The following is a 23,981-nucleotide window of genomic DNA, read 5'->3' as shown; positions in this document are numbered from 1 at the left end:
TCAGCCATGCACTGACCGCACTGCACAATATGTTGTGCCACAGTGCCAGTGACCACAAGATGTGACGCTATATTAAATACTTTAGCTGGGGACCCCATGGAACCTCCTCGAGGACCCACTGGGGGAACCCAGGCCCCACTTTGAGAATTAACCACTGCCATAGAAGTACATCTTTATTTCCATATCAACCAGGTTAGAAGAATATGCTCATTATTGGTTCTGAAAGCGGGGTGTGGGAGTCCTCGCAGTGGTAAAGTCCCTGCCCACGCACCACCACGGAGGTTGTGGGTTCGAAACTTCGAATTCACGAAGTTTTGTCGGGCGTCTGTGTGTGAACACAATTGGCTCGTGGCCTCCCGGTGGGGGCTCCTCAGTGGCAGGTGAGTGACAATGACAACACAGAAATGTGTGGGACTGGGAGGGACTCATTGGCATAAAGACTAAATTGGGGCCGGGGGAAAGATTGAGTAAAAAATAATTAGCTACTCTAAATTTAGGGGATATTTTTTATTTTAAATATAAATTGGTATTAATTGAAGAGAGAGAGAGAGAGAGAGAGAGAGAGAGAGAGAGAGAGAGAGAGAGAGAGAGAGAGAGAGAGAGACGGATGCGGAAGTGAGGAGGAGAGAGGCACTGACTATAGGCGGAGGAATACACGGCTCTCTCTCCAGTGCAGCGGTAGTTCGGTCTCTCTCGCTCCAGTACGTCCATCCAGGCAGCAGCAGCAGCTCGGTGGCAGCCGTCCATTACTCCTCTCTCTCCCCCTAAAAAAAACCCAAGACTAAACACACACACACACACATCATGGTGAGTATTACCGAACTGACGTCTTTTATCACGTTATCGTTCAATTCGTCTAGGTTTGGTCGCATGCGAGGTGGTAGAATTTAGAAACGGGGTGGAAAATGTATGAATTGACTGAGCTATTTCCTCCACGCCTCCATTCCATTACAGAGAGAGAGAGGCTGCTGCGTGTAATGTACAGTAGTGTGTGTGAGAGACGAGTGTGAGTGCTTATTTCTTGTGTTATAAGCTGTAATATGGTGGTAATAAGGCTTCAGTGTCTCCAAAATGGACGCCTTTTGGCATCAGCTGATTTTGGGGTTTGTGGGTGTTTCGTTGTGGCCACTATACTATAGTACTGAGTGAGTTGTTGAACTAGTGTTGATGTTTATGTGTATAGGCTACTAGTATACACACACTTGTTATAATGGACATACAACTGGCTTTGCATATGGCGGGCCGGTTGCCAGCTAATATTAGCCATGCAGCTAACGTCACCCAACTGTACAGATCAGATCATACAGTAACAGATCAGATCAGATCATAAGTTATTGTCTGGCAGCGATATTTTTGTATCCTACTTTGACTTGGGGTTTTGTGGACTTTGGTTTGGTAATTTCTAGGACAATCATAAAACATGAAGCATATAATTGGACTGAATTGGCTGGTGGTGAACATATTTGTCTGATCAGTTAATGCTGCCAGGTTTCACCCTGCAATCCGCATTAATAGGCCTACTCAGATCAGAATCAGAATTATGAACGTGTGTGTATTTGGGGGGGGGGGGGGGGGGTGAAGAAAAAGTAATCTGGTGGTGATTATAGCCTATACTGCCTCACACTGGGATTCTGTCTATAAATTGTTCGTTTTGCACTTGGACAGAAAGTCTGACAATATCCTCCCAGTCCCACATTCGCTTATCAATCTTTCAGTTTTTTTGGGGGGGGGGGACATCTAAAACAGATAAAAAGAACAGCATGAACAGTGAGCAAAAAAACACCAAAGCTTATTCTGTCATATCATATCTTCAGTGTTTTGAGGGCCCTGCCCTATTACTAATGTACCCATTAAGCTGAACAACAGTCCACTCCCTAGGATGGATTTTACTTGTTGGCCTTTCTTTTTTCTTCTTCTTCAAATGTAATTATAAAGCTTTATGTTCGGTTTGGACTAAAATTATTTAACAAAGTTGTTTCCTAAATCCACAATGTCAGCCTCCGGTCCGTTATTAATGGAGCGGCTCCAGGAAGTGCTGATATGATTAGAGGTTTCTTTGGGAACAGTCACTCGGGTTCACAGAATGTGTGTGTGTTTCTGTGTGTGAGTGCGTACGTGCAGGGCTGTGTGAGTTCTCTTTAGGGTGGTGAACTTTTGATTTAGGCCAGTTCTTCTGAAACATTTTCATGTCAAGGACCCCCAAATGAATATATAATTGAAATGATTTTGTGGGGATCCCTATTAGAGAAGATTTGTGTTCCACAATAATAATTGTCCATCTTCAACTGCTTATCCGTAGTTGGGTCACGGGGGCAACAGCTCCACCAGAGTGTTCCAGACTTCCCTCTCCAGAGCAACATAAAATAGGGTTAAAGTGGTTAAACGTTATATTGCTGGCGACACCCCTGGGTGAGACCACTTTGAGAACCACCTAGTTAGGCTACACACACACATTGGCTGCTTCCCATCACGCTCACAAAGCGTTGTATCTGCTAACTCAATTCTGCCCGAGTGTCTGTCATGTCCAATATACTGCGATATTAAACTCTGGTACGGCACACTTTCATCGCTCTTCCTCAGCACTACTTTGTCTAGGAGGACATGTCACTCAGAATGGTTGGTTACTCTAACAAACAGAGTTATTTGCTCTTTATGGGAGGGATGGTGTGTTCAGCAAGTTGTAGTGAAAGATGTGCGTTGTCAGCTGGTCTTTAGTTATCTTCTCACCGTGAAGTTACCCCTTCCAAAGCCATTGACTTTCACTTGCCAAGTGTGTTGGTGTGTAATAATACCGGTTTAGCATAATCTGCAAACAATGTAAATCTTTTTCATCCACAAGCTAAATGCAAAAGAGGGCGTATACTGTATATACTCATACTTAACACAAGAGATAACATTCTTCCTTTCCCGTTTGTAGTACTGCCACGGTGCCACCCAAATCTTCTTGGCTGATTGTGTAGACCTTGTTTTGTTCTCCTGCAAAGGCTGAAAAGTCCCAAACATAATTAAGTCATTATTATGTATTTATTCATTTTTACTAGGCAGTATTTTTGTTTATTTAGATAGTAGAGAGACAGGAAAGTGATGGCAGTAAAGGTCGTACAACACCGGCCGGAGTAGAAAACCGGGGGAATTCCCGATTATGTGCACTGGACTGTTCAGTCACAATGGAGTGCCACTGAATACATGTATTTATTTATTTGCTGAGAGTCATGGATGGACCTATGAGGCCGATTCATCAAATGCCTTCTACTGTATATCAGTAGTTCTCAGGTTCTCAGTCACACGTTGAAGATTTCTCAAAAACCGCGCTGTAAGCTTGTACATCTGCTATTTTTGAATAGTCAACAACGCTGAAATCTAGAATGACTTACATTTTTGTGTTTACAATGACGACGGGTAGGGCTGGGCTGCATGTCACAATTACAGAAGTTGACAATCAATTGTCATACAAATATATGTGTGATCAACAATTTAATTTTGTTTTTGTCATTGAACATTGGAACATAAGTTTGGTCCCTGGTACAACATCTTTTCAGATGGGGGTCCGTGGCCAAATACAGATCTTTCTGAAGGTGCTTGACATGAAAAAGTTTGAGCACCACTGACATAGAAACATATTTCTTTTCAGAAAACTGTCAGGCTTCAGAAGGCATTTGTAGAATCGTCCTCAGGTCTAAATGGGTTAAATATCCCAGACCCTATAAATAATGCGGTTCTAAAGCTCTAGCCCTGCAGGGCTTTTTGTGCGTTTATACCCGACTGGGAGGCAGCCCCCACGTTGGTTTCTATAGCTACTACCTGGCTGTTGTATTATCGCCCGTAGTCGGGTGCTTGTTTTTGCCGTTGCTATGGTTACCTGACCGTATCCACCCAGAGCCTTGTAGCCTGACAAGAGTTGCATCACTGGAGAATTTATTTAGCTCCCAGTAAGGGCATGTTGCCTGGCAACGTGTGCAATCCCAGGCAGTACGATTTGGTGGCTAATTGGGTTGCAGGAAGTTGTAACTGAATCACTTGAGGTTGGGTTAGGCTTCTGTTCTGTGGCCGCTCGCGACGACAGCTCTCATTTTGTCAGCTCACCCAGCGCTGAACCAGGTCCACATTTCTTAGGGCACTGGTTCTCCAGAACCCTTTTCACATTATTTAATAGGCATTTGAGCCACGGACCACCACTTGATCAGATTTAGCCTCTCAGACCCAAAACTTAGAATATTTTGCAGATATTTAACAATAGTTTAACTCTTGAGAGCGTAAAATGAAACCAAATTTGGTTTCATTATACGCTCCCAATAGTTAAAGAGCTACTGTATAAGGGTCCATTTGGTTACCGACTCTCCATCATTTAGCTGGGGACCACCTGAAGCCCCTTCAAGGACCACTGGTTGAGAACCACTGTCTTAGGCCACTGGTTCTCTGAGTTCTCAACCTTTTTATGTCAAAGGACCCCCCAAAATTTAAATGTATTTTGCCGTGGATCACTATCTGAAAATATTTTGTGCCAGCCAGGAACCCCCAGTGTTTTATTTTTAAATGTTTAAAATTAGCAGATAGCACTACAGTTTGTAGTGTGGTACAAAGTGACGCACCGGCGTGAGCTTATACATCTGGTAGTTTTTAAACGTAATATGGATAAAGTGGTTGATTAAATGACTGTGAAGGACCTCTGGACGTTCCCCGGACCTAAAGAACAACTGTCTTGGGGCAATGAGACCAACTCTGGTCACAGTTCAGCTTACCGGTATGTACTAATGCCTGGCTGGGTGGAAGTGTACTTAAAGAAATGTGCTCATTGCATTGCAACTTGTAGAGTTTTATTTTGGTGACCAGGTTTATCAGTGGGATCCCCCAACCCTGATCCAGTCTCCACCCTTTGTCCTTCATATAGACAAGCTATGTTCCTGTCGTGGCTTTTCATTTATTATTATTATTATTTGTTCTTTTTAGTAGTGATGCACCGAATATTCGGCCGCAGAAAATATTCGGCAGAAAATGGCTAAATATGCATTTTCGGCCTATTCGGTTTCGGCCCAAATAGGCAGAAAATATATCACTGAATAGTGTATGCAATTAATGCATTCAAAGAGCTGAATATATGTTTTATGGACCCATAACAGTGATTATTATTTAAGTTAACATAACATTTGTAGATTCAAACTCATGTTAATGGGTTAAGTGGGAATACTAAAACAGCGATATTCAGTTACACTTCATACCAATGATACTGTGCGGGTGTAGGTATGTTAAGTGATAACCACTTTCAACATGGCATTATAGGCAAAAGCTTTCTAAATCTTTCACATTTTCCAAACATCTACAAGCTTGTAGGTCAACAATCTTTGCTATTTGTTGTACAACAAAGTATTTATAGTGCTTAAGTGGCATTCTGGACTAGACCTGTCTGGCTGGAAACATTGTGGTTGCAAGGACTGCATTTCTGACCTTTCAGATACAGGACTGTGTCACAGTCATTACCCGGTGATTGAGAGATTATTTATTATGTACTTACTCTGTATAAACATACTATTTTAACTAGTGATGCCCCGAATATATATGTTTTATGGACCCATAATAGTGATTATTATTTAAGTTAAGTTTTGCCATAATCATTTATTTTAAATAAATCAGGTAGCTTTAAGGTAGGAAAAAATATGTATAATATTAATCATATTCGGATATTCGGTATTCGGTTTTCGGCCAACTGTTTCCTATATTCGGTATTCGGTTTCGGCCAAGAATTTCAATTTCGGTGCATCCCTACTTTTTAGTCATCCTGCCATGGGCCCGGCCTCTTTGTTTAATACACATGAAGTCGTTTTATTTCACTATATTATTAGAAATAGGGCTTAAGTGGACAATTCATAGAGAACCCTTTTCCTTTTCTCGAAATGTAGTGGAGTTAAAAATACAATATTTGTATTTGAAAATGTAGTGAAGTGACAGTCATAAGTATCCGAAAAACACAAATACTCAAGATAAAGTACAGATAGTTTAAACATTTACATATAATATAGTAGGCCTACTCAAGTAAGTGTACTTCATTACTGCCCCCCCCCCCCCCCCCCCTACACACACACACACACACACACACACACTGGTGATGATAGCAGGTCTTGTTACAATCTGTTTCATGTAATCAGAACTCAGAAGCACTTCATTGCCAGTGTGTCGGTGCACACAGGAATCGGTTGTGATCAAGGTGCAACATGAAACAGTTCACTTCACTATATCCGACCGGCAAGAAAGCTCTTATCTTCAAACGGTTTGTGTTTTGAGGTGAACTTGATCAAACTACAGCGTCACACAAAGGTAGCAGATGTGCAAGCTCGAAGCGACGCATTTTGAGCTTGTAGATCTGCCATTTTTGAATTTGAATCCTGAGAAGTGAGGTTTCCATCCACCCGACAGGGACGATTATCTTCATAAGAAAATCAGCTGATTTCCTGCTGAGGTGGCGTGTGCAACATACCAGGTGGCAATAGATACAGTAGTCCTGCAGCACCTCTGAGAGTGCAGTTTGGTGAAGAGGTGGTCGCAGTGGGGTAGGAGGACACTGTCGAGGGACGCACCATCAATCGGCCATCATATCGCTATTGGTAATGATGGCCTTAAAAAATGCCATCGGTATTGATTGAACCGATATCCAAATAATATCTCGGTTTTAGGCGATATTGTTTTAAGATGGAGGCTGCAGATTCAGTCAGTGTTTTCTAGAGAAGCTTTCAAAAGGCTAAAAAAATGTTTAAATAAAAATGCTGCACTGTTTGTTGCATCTGCACCTCGAACCTAGCCTGGTGAAACCACTCAGAATTAAAATGTTGTCCAGCAGGGGGCTGGACAACATTTTAATTCTGCCAGAAGGGAGAGTATGGGCTCTCTCGGGCAGAGACGATGTACTCCGGTCCAAGTCAGAATGGAGCGATATTCAGCCGTATACGGCCGCTAGAGGCGGGATCAACATGAGACTGGTAACATGTTGAAGCTGTGCCACAGCGCCAATGTAAACACAGCTTAAACAGGACTACAACTCCAAATTATTATGGAGATATCAGATTTTTGCCCCGTTGCTTCCTGTTCATCGTTTCTGCTTGAGAGAGCCCAGATGCAGGCAGGAGGAGGGAACTCAATACTGCCGCAATCTGGCGGAGTCAGAGGTTCAGTTACCTCGAACCACAGTTACTGTACAACAGCCCTACTAGAAACCTGTATTGCAATATCGGCATCGGTTGATTTGACCATACAAAGATAATGGGTAACCGGATATCAGCCAACATATTTCGATGTCGTGCATACGGTGCATCCCATCTCGATGGTTGGCAGAATGTTGAGCTTCCTAAACTGGCATAGGGAGGAGAAAAACCGCTGCTGGGGATTTTCTGATAGTTGGAGATGTGGATCATTCTTCTTATCCGACTTGACGTAAAATAGTCGTACGGTATATCGTGATTCCCTGACATTTTTCTTTTTATTTCAAGGGTACCAGCTTGATATGATTTGTATCTTTGAGACCCAAATACAAGCAGGCTGTAAAATCTTCAGTGTCATTTTTACTCTGAGAGTGTACAAACGGAACCAAATGGACCCGTAAGGGTCCGTTTGGTTCCATTTGTACACTCTCAGAGGAAACTCCTCAAGATCCATGGACCCCCACTGTTCAGAATATCAGTCTTCATGCTGCTGTTGTGTTGTTTTGTTGCCTTGGCAATTAGTGTTGAGATTCCAGAAGGAATCCAAATCATTAGCATAGTTGGATGAGTCTCTCAAAATCAAAGAGATAAGTGATCCATTTTGGGTGTGAATTTTTACTAAGATTCTTGTGATTGCATTTTGGATTGTGTAAAACTGAAACACACACACACAGTCACACACACACACACACACACACACACACACACACACACACACACACACACACACACACACACAAGAATGTGCTCTAGATTGCCCGGCATTGCAGCACCTTGCAAGGAATTTGGCCTGGATATTAGAGTAGGTTAGCAGCTTGTTACAGTCCCTAGAGCACACATGAGAACGGATCATCACGTGTGCGCGCGCACACACACACACACACACACACACACACACCATTAACAGTAAATCACTCATTACTTCTGCATGGCTATACTGATGGCCTGTGGCTAAAAACCGCACACCCAGACCACACTCCTCTCATTTCATCCTCTGTACTCCTGGGCTGAGACTGATGGCGGATTCTGGCTTCCCATAATCATATTTGTAGCAAATGACATTTTGATGACATTTATAATCGGCCAATTATTTGTCCAATAAAATAAAATAAAAAATATTTTGAGGGGCGCCCCTCCTATGCACAGCTTTGTGTGTGAGTGTGGTGAGTGTGTGTGTGTGTGTGTGCCAGTAGCAGCACGGATAATTTATTGCTTGGCTGATGTATGATGATAAGAGAGCCCCTCACTTCACACGAGTGTGATTTTTTTAGATGAGGTGAGGCTACCGTGGCTGTTTCCCATGTTCTAAAAAACTAACTCAGAACAGAATTTGTTACGGTGTCATAATTCAGAAGCAGAGTAGATGCTTTGAGGCAGATGATTCATACATTTCAGATCTGTGTTGTTGTTGTTGCTGCATTATGCAAGCAATTCATAAACATGACATGACGAATAACAAAAAAAAAAAATCATTTCAGGAAATGTCTGCTCATTTTAAAACAATTCGAAAGCATGCAATTATTATAAATATGGCTTCTTTTTGGGTGGGGGTGGGGTCAGATGACCAGGATCTGACCAGCTAAACGGATCCTCCCTGGGAGATGACATTGTACCCACCAGATGACAGGCCCTGTTTGACACACACACTGACTGGAGCCTTTTGACCTCCCCTGGTTTGGTCACTATCTCTCAGACACAGGCCTTAAATTGATTCTCTCGCACACACACACACCTTATGTATTCCTCTGGTAATACATAATACTGACCACCTCGGCGGCTACTGCAGGAGGCTGCATTCAGCTGCCCGCCTGCCTGTCCCTCCTGTCAGAGAGGAGGTCGTTGGTGGTAGCTAAGCCGTGTCACATTTGCTGACCCACCAGCACGAAGTGAGGTCCCCTCAGACCCCCCCGCCCACCCCCTCCCGGTCAGACAGGGCAGAGAGGGCTGAGCGAGGGGGGCGGTGGATTTATCGAGAGATAAATGGGCAGACGGACGGCGGGCGGAGCAGCCGACAACATCGGGAGAAAGGCCAACTTTCAGTCATCCAGCCTGCTGTCGAGGAGAGACTTGAATCGTCAAGGCGCTTGGGTGGCGCCGGGGGTATAGTAGGCTACCTGTCCACCGCTGGCCGAGTCCAGGGGTTCAATTCCACAGCGGTGCGACGCACTCTGGCTTGGCCGAGCGTCAATACGGACACAATTGGCCGTGTCGTGCGTTGTTTGTCGCCACGCTAGCGGGCTGGGGCAGGTGGTGCTTGTCAGTGAGATGGGGGGGGGGGGAGGGGGTTGTTATTGAACGGTGCGGAATAGGACAGAGGCACCACATCCTCCCGGTGGGGGCGCTCACTGGCAGGTGAACCAGTAGGTTGCAATAGCGTGTTGTGTGGGTTTAGGTGACGTGACGGCCAAATTGGAACGGTAAAAGGAGGTAAAAAAGAATAAACCGAAGAAAAGAGACTTCCAATTGTTGGATCGCTCTAAAAGGAAAAAGGGAGGCGTCAATTATTCTGCCGCTCTGGTGGCATTGCTGAGACTGTCCCTGCCTTTCATCCGTCCGTCCATCTACCTATCCAGGGGGAGTGAAGGAGGCATCCAACGTACGCAGGTGCTGATAGAGACCTAACCACCCGTACTGTCAGAGACGGTAAATCCTCCTCCTTGCGCTGGCGGCAATCTGAGACCAACTGTCATCGAGCAATCCATCATCCACTCGTGCAGGCACCCTCCCTCCAAACCCCCAACCCCCCCCTCGAGGCATCATTCATCCCTACTACGTCTACTCGTGCGGCTGCTGTCCCTCGGCCCGGCTCCCTCGCGGCGGCGGCATGCTGCCCGAGAAGCCTCCAGCCATGGCGGGCAGCATGCTGTACGAGGAGGAGGACGAGCCGGTGAGCCTGGCCACGGTGTACGAGCTGCTGGACGAACAGGAGTACTTCTACGGCGAGATGCTGCAGCAGCAGGAGCGCAACTACCGCGGCTTCCTGCAGATGCTGGTGGACTCCACGTCGGGCCGCGTCGACGGCCTGGTCAAGGAGCTGCAGGACGTGCGGAACGCCATGCAGGGCGTGCGCAAGGAGCTGGACGAGGTGCGGCGGCAGGGCAGCCAGAACGACAAGCGGGCCGGGTGCCTGGCGGAGGGCCTGGTCGTGGTGAGGGGCACCCTGGACGGACTCGTCCAAGGCGCCAAGGCCGGGGTGTCGGGTGGAGGAGGAGGAAGAGGAGGAGGATTCGCAGGAGGAAGAGGAGGAGGCGGCGCAGGAGGGCTGGATCTGAAGCAACGCCGGGTCGGAGGACTCGGGGGAGCACTGAAGCTGGACGCCGGAGGAAGGAGAGCACCCGAGCCAAAAGCCATGAAGCTGCTGGCAGATCTCGATATCAACTTTGAGGGTTTTAAGGTGGAAGAGCGGGCGTGGTGCGGGCATATCATGTATATGTGCACGTACATACACACACACACACGCACAAACACACACAGTCACACATACACTGGGCTGTGCTCGAACATTCCAAATTATATCAGTAGCCTATAATGGCATTGGAATCCCAAATCAGGATTCAGATTATTTATTTTGGGTGTGTGATCCGTGCCCGTCCACTTACAATCTTAAAAAAAGCTCGTCGGGTTTGTGGGCTAAGTTTGATGGTCAGTTGCTCCAGAACGGGAGAACATTGCGATTGTTTAAACAGTGCCATTCGTGGGCCACAAAGAGGCACAATCGGAAAGCAGATCTGAGAGGAAACAGAATGATCTAAGAGTCCTTAGATCTGTAATGTTGGTACATGGAGAAATGCTGGGCTCCAGCCAGGCCACGTCCCAACGAATGCCAGAAGAACACAGTATTTCCATTATAATTTGTGCATGCAGCTCATCTAGCTTATTTTCCAGGGACTGAACAATGAAGTTTTGCTTGCAGAACGCCAGGCGGGTTTCTCTCTCGTTCAGGCTCTGTTCTGCACAGAGACATGCTTCCTTTGTTGTCCTCCAGGCAGGACCCAGCGGAGTGCATCGTCATCCGACATGTCGGAAAAAAGATCATATCTCTCTCCAAAAGTGTGTGGATCATACCGAATAATATGTGATAGCACTGTCTGAATGTGCAAGAGGAGAGCTGGCAATACTAAATGAAATCCAAGCAAAGTGACCAAAATCACTGTCCTGTTTGAATATCGCAAGTCATTTCACTGCCAGTTTCAGAGATATTTCACATACAATTACATTTACATTATGTTCCTAAATTAGAATTTCTGAAATACCAAACAAATACGACGTACGACGCCTTAACTGTCATTCGGGCCAGCCCCTTTAACAGTAACACGCACATAAATATAGTTGTTGGGATACATTGGCACAGATGTTTATGAGGTGCTTATTTTTCCGATGTGAGGAGGCAAGCATTCTTAAATCAACTTATTGTTTTCTTTTAAATCCAAACCATGTGTGTGACTTGCGTTGGAACATGAATCCCCCGCTGAGCCAGTCTCTGGCCTAATGAAAGAGAAACCACCAGTGGTGGAAAAAGTACTAAAAGTATCAATACTGCAATGTTTGTTTAATACAAGTAGAACTCCCGTATTCAATATTTACTTGAGTAAAAGTACAAAAGTATTGGCATCAAAATGTACTTAAAGTACCAAAAGTAGAAAGTACTGAGTCATTATGTAGACTGTCCCGTTTCAAAGTTTTCAAATGTTTAAACATCTTTTGAAAATAGCAAATGGCTCCATGATGTCATGGACACTGGGCTCACTTCCTCCCTGGACTACAATTCCCATAATGCTTTGGTCCACTGCTCCTCCTTGTAAGTGAGCCCAGTGTCCATGACATCATGGAGCCCATGGACACTTTGAAATACTGAAATATCTAAAAAGAATTCCCACATAAAAACCCCAGGAAAGTGTTTCTTGTCTCCCAAACATCATTAAAATAAGATCTGGTTGCAAAAGGGGTGAAGTGGCCCTTTAACCCATTTTGGGCGGGAACCCCTTTTGGTGTTAGCATTATGTTATGCTTTATCTATTGAAAAATAGCAGTTCTAAAACGGGTAGTCCCAATACTTGATTCTGATTGGCTGGTTACCGTCACGTGACCGGTGTAAATTCCACCGATAACCCACTCCTTCAATCACTTTATATCATTCGCAGCTGATTCCAGCTGTACTGGGGAAGGGGAGCGCTTGATTGCTTTACAAACACATGCCGTGCAGGCGTGTAAGCACCACCCGGCTCATATGACTGTGAATGTGTGGCTCCAGGTAGCCCCGTAAAGACATCAAGCGCTATTCTTCCGTCACATAGCCTACTTGCCGAGCACAACAAGGAAGTTATGTGGCTCGCTCAGGTAGCGCAAAGCGTAGCTACTTTTGTGAATTCAATAGTTTTATTAGGTTAATATTGCTATATGTTTGTTTTAGAAAAGCAATAAGCCACTCGAGGCAGGTAGGAAGGAGAGCACCCGAGGCAGGTAGAAGACCCTCGGCTGCGCCTCGGGTCTGCCTACGCCCCCAGCCAGTGTAAAATACCCGGTAACCTGAGACCTCTCGTGGCTTATTGCTTAAATCTACAAGCTCATAGCGCGCCACCAAGCGGCGCGCTACGAGCTTGTAGGTCTGCTATTTTAGAAAAATCAAAGAACGACTGACTGTCAGGATGTAGTAGACATTTTTAGAATCTGATCTCAGGTCAGAATGGGTTAAGTAAATGTACTTAGTTACTTTCCACCACTGTGTGATACATGCTACTACTACATTACCATTACTTGTTGTCTTTGGGTTTTGTCACGGCTGCTTTTACCCGCATGTCACCCTGGGCTGTTGTAGAACATACTGCGGTCTTGCAGGGGCAATAGGCCAGCAATAGGCCGGCGGCCCATTTGGCATCCTTGGCATGTTACAGCTAACGAGGTACTTTCAGCGTTTGTTAAAGATGGCGTGCCATGGTTTGGTGTGGTTATAATAATATGCAAATATGTCTTCAATGTGTATTTTTGATTTCTTCCTGAAAGCCTTTGAGTCTAAAAGGCCCAATCGAAAATAAATACACCGCTTTAGTGGCGCACTAAAATCAGCACCTCCCATTATTATCACACAACAACAGCTGTGGTTGCAGCTTCAGTTCAGGCGGGTGGTGCTAAGGTGAAAACCTAAGGTATACTTAATGAACTGGCCACATAATATCTTCATTTTAACACTAGTATATTCATAGTACCTGATGATCATGTTTTAGCGGGGAAAAATCACGGCACTCCGTCTTTAATAACGGCCGGTTCCCTCTCTCTGTTCTCCCCCATCCTTACCCTCTCCTCTGTTCTCTCCCCATCCCTTCCTTACCCTCTGCTCTCTGTTCTCTCCCCATCCCTTCCTCACCCTCTCCTCTGTGTTCTCCCCCCATCCCTTCCTTACCCTCTGCTCTCCTCTCTGTCTTCCAGGCTGACCAACTAACAGAAGAGCAGATTGCTGGTGAGTTGAAACTCTTCCAGCATTGTTCCCTATATTGATCTACTACACACACACACACAGAAACGTGTTTGCGAGTCAACTTATATTACACTAGTGATATACATGAGGCATATACATTGTGTAGGTCTCTTTATTCAGAGCGACTCACGGTAAGCAAGCTAAACACATGCAGTACATCACATGCATAGAGGCAGAGTAGTGCCTCAGTGATCTAGGATCATTGGTACACCAAGAAGAACCTAACATCACGTGAAGTGAGTTGCGCAGCGAGGGCAGTTTTTATATCAGCCAGGTGACGTCTTACGTTGTCATTTACTGCCCTAAACAAACATTAAAGTCCATAGACTTGGCCGGCAAATGATTTACGTCTTAAGTGCCCTGAACAAGCATTACAAAGTCTCATTACAAAACCACATGACAAAAAAAGCCAACTATACGTAGCATGCCAGGCCAACAAAATGAACATGCTATATCTAAATCTAACTTACGTGCACTATATATACACTACGCACATCGGTGAACTGATCCCGCTCTCTGTCCCCCCCACCCTTTCCTTCCTCCCGCCCAGAGTTCAAGGAGGCCTTCTCCCTGTTCGACAAGGACGGCGACGGCACCATCACCACCAAGGAGCTGGGCACCGTCATGAGGTCGCTGGGACAGAACCCCACCGAGGCCGAGCTGCAGGACATGATCAACGAGGTGGACGCCGACGGTACGTACGACCACCGCTTAATCAATACAATCCACACTGAGACCTGATTCTAGAAAAATGACTTTGAATTCTATGTTCTATAATATGTATGTCAGTGGTTGCTAAAAACTATTTTGTGTCAAAGGAGCACCCCAGAAATAATACTGTATGTAATCGGCCACTGTCGGCCAGACAGTGGCCTTGTGGTTAGAGTGTCCGCCCTGAGACTGGGAGGTTGGGGTTTGATCCCCAGCCGGGTCATACCAAAGACTGTAAAAATGGGACCCAATGCCTCCCCGCTTGGCACTCAGCATCAAAGGGTTGGTTTGGGGGGTCAAATCTACTAATCAAATGATTCCCGAGCGTGGCACGGATGCAGCTCACCGCTCCTTGGCTGCGGCTCACTGCTCCAAGAGATGGGTCAAATGCGGAGAACACTGCGGTAACGTGTGTGACAAATTGTATGACTTTGACTTTGACTGTTGAGAAATCAGGGGAATATTCTTATTTCGATTTGCTCTTTCAACCGCATAGAGCAGTGGTTCTCAACCAGTGGTCCGGGGACCACCGGTGGTCCTTGAGGGGGTTCCATGTGGTCCACAGCCAAATGATGGAGAGTTGGTAACCAAATGAACCCTTATAGATCTTCAACTCTTGAGAACGTAAAATGATTTCAGTTTACGCTCTCAAGAGTTACATTTAGCTAAAAGATAATTTTTTGCCTGTCTATTTCTCCTATGGTACCAACGTCAATACAGCATGGAACTATAACAAAAAAATATTATTTCGTTTTCGGTCTGAGACGCGAAATCTCATCAAACGGTGGTCCGTGGCTCAAATGCTGAATAAATAATGAAAAAGGTTGAAAACCACTGGCATAAATGAACAAGTATATGTCATCCATTATAAGCTGCTATGACCAGCTCTTGGTTAGCTTGAACATTTTTTGGGCAAACATGGACTAATCTGTCTTCTTTGACGTAGCTGAAAATTAAGTAGACCAAAATCATCTCTGTATAATAAAGACATGTTGTACATGAGGTACATGAACTGTTGAATTGTTGTGATTAGTTTCGTTGAGACATTGCCTCCATGAATATAGTAACATTTTGGGCGGGAACCCCTTTTGGTGTTTTAAGCATAATGTTATGCTTTAGCTATTTAAAAATAGCATACCTACAAGCTCATAGCGCGGCACCGAGTGCCACGCTACAAGCTTGTAGGTATGCTATTTTTGAAAAATCTTGAAAATGTGGCTCAAATCTTTGAATATATATTCTTTCAGAGTGAACGTTTTTAACTCAAATCTTTGCTTCTAAGAGGTTCCTGGAACAACATATTTTCAGATGGGGTTGGTGGCCAAATACATTATTTTTTGGGGTCCTTGACATTAAATATTGAGCACCACTGATGCAGAAACATGAGGTTTTTCAGAAAATTGTGATCATTTAGATTTTTTTTTATTTCGACGTCAGGTCTAAATGGATTAATGCACGTTATTGTCTGTAGGGGAGCTGTAGGGGAGAATGGTTATCATGAAGGCTTATGGTTCAAACTTCCTCGCACAGCGGTGGTGTGGCGCGTCCAAAATAGCCGACCTACAAGTTTGTAGGTCTGCTATTTTCGGCATGCGAGACCGTCGCGAGACGGAGCATGACTTAGCGTCGGAAGAGCAACGAGTGTGTTGTTGGGAAACAAGACTGGGAGGTGGAACACTTCATCGCTTCACCGCTTGACCTCTGACCTTTGGTCTGTCTCTCAGGCAACGGGACCATCGACTTCCCAGAGTTCCTGACGATGATGGCGAGGAAGATGAAGGACACGGACAGCGAGGAGGAGATCAGGGAGGCCTTCAGGGTGTTTGACAAGGTGTGTGTGTGTGTGTGTGTGTGTGTGTGTGTGTGTGTGTGTGTGTGTGTGTGTGTGTGTGTGTGTGTGTGTGTGCGCGCGCGCGCTTTTAGCTACTTCTGACAGTATCTTTTAACCACTGAGCGTCCTTGTTCTGGCCATGTCACAATAAGCGAACATTTGGCCAAAATAGCAGCTCAGCTAGATCTAGCTGTGAGTATGTATATTGGCTATTTTCAAGATTTTTGATGCAGAGGGAGAAAAAAAGGAGAGGGGGACAACTTGAACCCTATTCTGGGGGGAACATTCACCGAAAACAGTGTTGTGAGCTTGCAGGCTATTTCGGGGGCAAAAAGATTTGGCATAGACTGGGAAAAAAGCACTCCAAATACAGAGCCAACTCGGATCCATTTTACCAAGTATTGAGGATTTAAGTGGCTAAGACCATAAAAGGAAATAATACGTACCAAACTACTATACTGTGTACACTATGCATATAGATGGAGTTAAGAGGTTTTGTCAGAAGCTGGTTGTGACCTGCTTCGATTTTGTAGATCTGCTATTTTTGGGGTCCTTGACATATAACGTACGTATACGTTTTCTCTGAAAACTGTTAGGATTTAGAAGACTTTTTTTTAGAATCCCCCTCAGCCCTTAATGGGCTAACGGTCATTGTGTTTGTGTCTCAGGACGGTAACGGTTACATCAGTGCGGCGGAGTTGCGCCACGTCATGACCAACCTGGGCGAGAAGCTGACGGACGAGGAGGTGGACGAGATGATCAGAGAAGCCGACATCGACGGAGATGGACAGGTCAACTACGAAGGTACGGAGCGAGGGAGAGAGAGAGAGAGATGCTTTTTACTCCGTTCAAGCGTGTGAATAGAATGGAGCGCAGATGCTCCACAGGCAGGCACACATATATGAACACAGCTGCACACACAGACACACACACACACACACACATCCATCATCAGCATTATATAATTGCTTCCTGTTCATGTGTGTAACAGGACACTGTTCTTACATAAGCAGACAAACACTCATCAGTGACAGAGTAATTGCTTATGTTTGGATGTGTTTGTGCACGTGAGCGCACGTGTGTGGGTGTGAGATCATGGCGGGTGTCTTCCTCTGAGTCAATAAGGATCAATAGGACAGTCTGTTATGTTTTTGTGGTGCAGTTTAAAATTGAACAGAAAAGGCATTTCCCTCCTTAATTATGTTGACCCGGCAAGTGCAGATGATTTCATATATCACATGATGCAAAAATAACTATATTTCTGAACTTACGGCATTCTTGCTATTTAGCAGACAATTCAGCGGTTCCCAACCTTTTCTGGATCAGGGCCCACTTGAAAATCTCAAAAGCCCACCCATCTGACCACTGAACAGATGGGTGGGCCACGTGCATTTTCAGAGCATGTTTATTTTAATGATCAATCAATTGATAGTATATCCTTCCTCTCAGCCAACGACTATAAAAAAAATGTAATTCATGCTGTTGTCACGGCCCGGCTGGATTACTGTAATTCTATATGTTTTTGCTGTTTTAAATGTTTTAATGTTGTTTGTTAGTTTTTAATCATGTGGTGCAGCACTTTGGTCAATCTGGTTGTTTAGCTTTCTAAATGAAATGCACTTGACTTGCCTTGACCTCCTGCTTCTGTCTGTGTTCGCAGAGTTCGTCCAGATGATGACCGCCAAATGAAGACGGCCCCGCTTCACGAAAAAACAAACAAAGAAGAATCAGTCAAATGTTTCACTTACCTCTTATTGCAAAAATCTACATTTATTCATACCGTTTCTGTATAGAGAACTTAAAACTGAATGTTGGAAATTTGAAATCTGTCCATACATAAACAACTTAAAAACGTACAAAAGTTCTAAATCTGCATGTACCGGCTCGTATCCCCCTCTATTCTCCCTCTCCCCCCTCCCCGAAGCGCTTGAGCTGCCCAATCGCAAAATTCCGACCCGTTATCACTAAAGCCAAGCAGCCAATCAGCAAAAAGCCAGCTCCGTCCGGCTGACTGCTCCTCTGCTTCCTGGTTCCATCACGCGCGACGACGACGTCATGACAAAAAAAAACAATGGTTATTTGGGCCGGCCAATCGCCTTTTTTTGTTTTGTTTATTTTTCCTCCTTCTATTACTTCCTATTCTTTTTTGTTTTTTTATAAATTTTGTTCTTCCGTTCTTCTTCTTCTTCATGCATGCAGCTTTCGACAGATTTTTTATCGTGGAGCGCCCCGTAGCAGAGAGCTGCAAGAAGGGGGGAGGGGTGGGGTGGGGGGGTGGGGTACTCCAAAGGAAGGGAGCGAGAGGAAGGACACTAGTTCTCAATACCCGGTCCGGGGCACCACCTGGGGCATTCAAAATGGACCCTTACTCTAAAGAGTGTACGAATGGAACAGAGTGGAGCCTTACGGGCAGCATTCGGTTCCATTTGCGCACTCACTGAGTTAAACTTAACAGCGAGAATCGGGGGTCCCAAAGATATATAAAAAAAAAAAAAAAAAAAAAACAATGGTTCCATTTGTACACACTCAGATTGAAACTAACACTGAGAATCGGGTCCCAAAGAGATAGAAAATGGATCCATTTGTACTCTGTCAGAGTTTCAGACCCCTTGGTGCCCACCCCACCCCGCCCCGCCCCCGGGACCGGACGTTGAGAAACAGTGCGAGGAGAAAGGGGGAGGGACGTTGTGTGTATGTGGGTGTGGCTCTGCAGAGAGCGACGACACAGGAAGTGACTGAACCTTATATAGCGGGGAAATCCTTTGCAGTTTGCTTACCTTCAAAAAATGAACTATGTGATGACAGAGATATTTTTAAGAAAAAAAAAGGAAAAAAAAAACATGACGATGAAAAAAATATATAACTTCCAAAAAAATGGAATTAAAAAAAATAAGAAAATAAATAAATACTCATTTTAGATTCTATGTTTCTGGCATGTCGGAAATAACTTCACTTTCTCTCCTTTGAATCTTGTTGTGTGTTTGCGTATTCTTTTTTTTTTCTTGTTTGTTTTTTCTTGTTGTTGTTCCCGGAGTTGAGCTGGGGTGGTTTTCTGGATTGCTGGAGCCCCACCACCCCCTGGAGTGTGGGCCATCTTAGACTGTTAGAGGGGCTCGGGTGGTCTCTTGATGACGGGGAATGATCACAACGGGACGATTTATTTGAGGCAATCTTAATGATCTAGTAGCACTTTTTTATTAACGTGAAAAGGAATTGGTAAAAAAAGAGATTCAAATAAGAAATCTATAAATCGATAGGACAAGGGAACTACAAGACGCAAAAAAAAATGTTGGGGGGGGGGGCGGGCAACTAAATATTGATTCTTCATAACGTTTTTTTTTTTTTTTTTTACATTTATGCCAGGGATATTGTCTCAATAAGTTTGCCCGTGTTGTGTCGTCATGCCCCTCAGTGGCGGGTGTTTCACTTTCAGTTTGAAGTGGGGACAGGGTCGGTGCTTGGCAGCGTTTCTTATTTTGTGTTTTTGTTTGTTTGATTGTTTGTTTGTGTGAGTGTGTGTGGGCGCGGCGAGGCCCGGCCCAGTCCAACTGTTCTGTTCGGTTCAGTTGAATCTGCATTCCAAGTTGTACATGCTAGTCTTTACATTTTGTTTTTCCAATAAAACACCATGAGGTAAAGCTCTGCACTGTGCCTCTTTTTTACACATACCGGCCGGCATGTCACACAATTTGTACATTACCGTCCATGCATGTCTGTTGGAAACCAGGGTTCATTTTGGTTAGGTTGTCATCATCTTTAGAATAAAATTCCATAATGTTTTCTGAAATGTTTTACTTTTAGTCTAGTTCATGAACTAAAAATACAAATAAAATAAACTAAGAGAATTATTTATCATACATCGTTCAAAGAATATACAAATTCACTTTACATCACCGCCCCAACAGCGTCATTATGTACAGTAAGTACACAGCCTAGGGAAATAAAGGAACTATTAAACAGTATTCAGCCATAAAAGATAAGATTTAAAGGCTGGCCTGATAAAAAAAAAAAAAAAGAACCATGAGGTTGGCGGTGGCCAATAGGTGATGTTTGACGTGTGTGTGTATGTGGGGAACTGTTTATTTAGGACCATTTTGTGTGTTTGCTTTTACGTTTTGTTTAACTTGGCTTTGTTTGGCCTGTTCTGCAGGGATGTTGTTGTGGCGCTGACACAGGGATATTAAACGAGGGGTTGCGAGGGGGCAAAACAGGAGATTAAGTAAATAGGCGATGATGAACAGGTGATGACAGGACATACAGGTGGAGGAGAGACCTTCCGACCTTTTCTGGATAATGGGCCTCACTTGAAACTTTTAAAAGGGTTCGTGGACCGGACCACCCATCTGACCATGTACTTAAGTGGTCCATCGGGTGGGCCGCGCTCATCTCAATAGCACGGTATCGGTATTACATTTCCCCCCCTTGTTTTAAAGGTATATTCAGTGATTTCACTTAATTCAAATATCACTTTTTTCCTTTCTTTTTGATAATGCTCCCTACTATAGAGTGTGCTGACCATATAATGAGTTCCTCCCTGTCCCCAGTGAGCCCCTGGGGTAAAAAAAAACAACCCTAGTTTCGGTTTTGGTGGCAGGGGAGAAAGCCTTCATCCAATCAGGATGAGAGGGGCCTTCCTCCAATCATGATCGAGTGGGGGCGGGCCTTGGTGCACGTGCTGTTGGCCTGTTGTACTCCCCCCCCCCCCCCCCCCACTGTAGAGCGTGTGCATGTGCACATCTTGTTACCGGGGCGGACCGGGGGGGTTTCTAAATCACTGAATGCTCCTTTAAATATTTTTTCTTTTTAAATACCATGATTTCATTTTTGCTAATTATTTAAGGGGGCCCACTTCCGATATCCTAACTGGCCACAGGTTGAGAATCATTGCGGTCTATTGGGAAACCTGATTTACACTTCATCGTATGGCAGTGTACAAGCTGCTGTATGACACATTGTGGGCTTGTAGATCGGCTATTTTCGGCGCACGACCACCGCCACCCTCTAAATTAGAAAAGATCCTCAACCATGCAGAAGCCTTCTCCTCCTCAGGCCACACTGTTCATGGTGTCACCATGGCAACGCTAATCTTTTCTACAGCGCTCTTTCTAAATACAATTTACCAAGCCTGTTCCATATTTGATCTACAGAGACAACAATGATTACAGTCCATGAGACTCTTAAAGGAATACTGCGTCTGCACCCCCCGAAAGATTCTATCAATTAGGCCTACTCACCCCATGAAGCCTTGGAGTTCACAGATAATTGTTTTGTTTTTATCGCCTTCCTGAGCAATCCAATATTTGACTAATTGTAGAGTAGTTAATAGGAAAATAATCTCAACAAGAGCAAAACCATAGGCCTATTTAAAACATTGTTTTTGAACAGAAGGCTCAGTTTGGAGTTTATATTATTGTTTTATATAGTTTAATTTTGGGTCCTCAGTTATTAAATGATTGGGTCAGGATTAAGAATGAGACGACAACCAAAATAATCTAATAATTCAAGGCTTCATGGTGTGTGTAATTGATAAGACAAAAAAGTATTTTCTTTGGGTAAAGTATTCATTTAACTGAAGAAGGACCCAAAATAGGAACTTGACAAGACTTTACTTAAATAAAAACACTGGACATGAACATGAAAAAGACATGAACACTAAACTCTAAACCATGTAAACCTGCCATCTTGCATAGGCCTACAGTATGTGAGCATGTATGAGACACACAGCCTGCTGTAACTATGTTTACATTTTCCAGCACTTATAAAATATTTTATAGAAGTCAGAAGTCCTTCTCCGTGCACAGTTTATTGTCTGGTCGGCCAGGGGATAGCAAGCAATGTTTTCCGACCAAAAAAGGCAGTGCATAGGAATTTATATGATATAAATTCAATTTACGTAAGCTTAATTTAACTTTGCACGCTATTCTCATCAAAGTTCAGAGGGTCAGCAATGTTAATTTAATAAAAGGTACACAACATCCTATATGTGGGGACAGTCAGTCTTGTAATGTCCAGTGGTGGGAAAAAGTACTCACATTTTCTACTTAAGTAAAAGTGTCAATACTGCAATGTAGAAATACAAGTAAACAAGTAAAAGTCCGGAATTCTAGATGGGCTTGAGTAAAAGTACAAAAGTATTGGCATCAAAATGTACTTGCAGTACATGCAGATGTTCGTGTATGAAAGAATATTTTGAAAATAGCTGATCTACAAGCTCCAGAAATGTATATGAGGCTAAAGTGGTTAATGTATAGGCTATATTTTGTAATAAGAATCAAAATCTAGAAAGTAACAAAGATTTCAAATAAATGCAGTGGAGTAAACGTACAATATTAGTATGCGAGATGTAGTGGAGTAGAAGTAAGTGGAAATGTGAAAAACTCAAGTAAAGTACAAATACCTCAACATTGTACTTAAGTACCCTACATGTACTTAGTTCCTTTACACCACTGGTAATGTCCCATGAACATCCTGTGACACTATGTGTTTTGTCTTACAAGGTGATATGCACACAGGAATTTAAATATCCTGTTTTAAGACCTTTATAACGTTGTAGTTTGCAATAACACCTGCTCTATTCTAAATGCATTTAACATTGAAAGTTGTATTCCCCAATATATTTAACCCAATCCACTTTTTACAAACATGAGTGAACAGAATGATAAAAAGAAGGACAAGGCAGATCAATATTAGGGCCATGTAAAATTCACATGAAAACCAGGGACAAATATTAACCATGGTTGTTCCATCTAATCAGCTAAACCAGCTCCAGCTGTTTGAAGTACCTGCATTTCTTCCTGGCAGGTGCTAATCTACAAGCTCAGTTGAGAGCTTTTAGACCAGCTATTTTAGGCACAGATATTTGGTGGAGAAAAAAAAAAAGAGGATGGTTCCGAGAATAGATCCCTGGGGGGCTCCAGTCAACACACTTTATGGGGTTTAAGACAGTGGTTAAGATGTCACTCAATATTATATATGGATGAAGGAACATGCAAGGTTGGGTGTGTGAATGGGTATAATATAAACAAGTAAAAATCACACCCGTGTGAAGTGAGGGGCACTCTCGACAACATCTCACTCACAACATTGAGGACAAAACAAATATTAAACTCTGTCCATTGTCAATGGCGTTTTTAATGTTTGTCTAAGGAAAAACAAACATTAAACCTCTATATAGGAGGGGCTAGTGCCCCTCAAAAACCATGAACATTTCAAATATGGAACAGGAGGCAAGGTTGAAGCTTGCGGAAAAATAAATAAATAAGGTTTTAATTTCTTTTAAACACACACACACACACACACAAGTGACACTACTGATGTTCTGGCTGCACACACTTCTGCATGCACAAGATGGGAGAATCCGTTCAGCTGGTTGGTTATTATTCTGCATTATACTGTACAGCCACAGTACGACTTCTGAGGGTGGTATGACAATACATAGATAATATTGTGTGTGAGTGTGAGTGTGTGTGTGCTTTATAAGGACTTCACTAGTTCCATCATCAAGAAGGTCTGCCTCCAGAATAAGGAGGCGTTGCTAGGCAACAGAGCCGGGCATGGGAGAGATGTTTGAGAGAGAGAGAGAGAGAGAGAGAGAGAGAGAGAGAGAGAGAAAGAGATATATATAGGGGGGTGGAAACACATGGGAGTTGTGGAAAGAGAGAGATGGAATACATTGGGGATCGGGGGTGAACTGATAGAGCTGGAGAGGGAGTAGTGAGAACACAATAGGAGATAATGTTCACCCTGAGAGAGTTATACTTATAAGAAGGCAATAACCGCC

General features: G+C 43.9%; 1 protein-coding gene across 1 annotated transcript; it reads left to right on the top strand.

Annotated features, from left to right (window-relative positions):
• The first annotated feature begins 682 nt into the window (after window positions 1-682).
• On the top strand, window positions 683-19,839 carry LOC310878082 (calmodulin-1). The gene is made up of 6 exons (XM_083792192.1): window positions 683-807; window positions 13,611-13,641; window positions 14,210-14,353; window positions 16,095-16,201; window positions 16,870-17,005; window positions 17,862-19,839. The coding sequence occupies exons 1-6, from the start codon at window positions 805-807 to the stop codon at window positions 17,888-17,890; spliced, it is 450 nt and encodes a 149-aa protein (XP_083648318.1). The 5' UTR covers window positions 683-804; the 3' UTR covers window positions 17,891-19,839.
• Window positions 19,840-23,981: the final 4,142 nt, after the last annotated feature.

This window comes from Protomyctophum parallelum, assembly GCF_964188405.1.
Source record: "Protomyctophum parallelum genome assembly, chromosome: 20".
In the NCBI taxonomy this organism is placed as follows: domain Eukaryota; kingdom Metazoa; phylum Chordata; class Actinopteri; order Myctophiformes; family Myctophidae; genus Protomyctophum; species Protomyctophum parallelum.
Note: the sequence above shows the minus strand (reverse complement) of the source record. Positions and strands in the feature narration are given on the sequence as shown.

Excerpts from the sequence above, each read along its gene's own strand:
- LOC310878082 (XM_083792192.1), top strand. Across the intron at positions 14,354-16,094 it reads CAACGAGGTGGACGCCGACG|GCAACGGGACCATCGACTTC; the intron begins GTACGTACGACC and ends TCTGTCTCTCAG. Across the intron at positions 17,006-17,861 it reads TGGACAGGTCAACTACGAAG|AGTTCGTCCAGATGATGACC; the intron begins GTACGGAGCGAG and ends CTGTGTTCGCAG.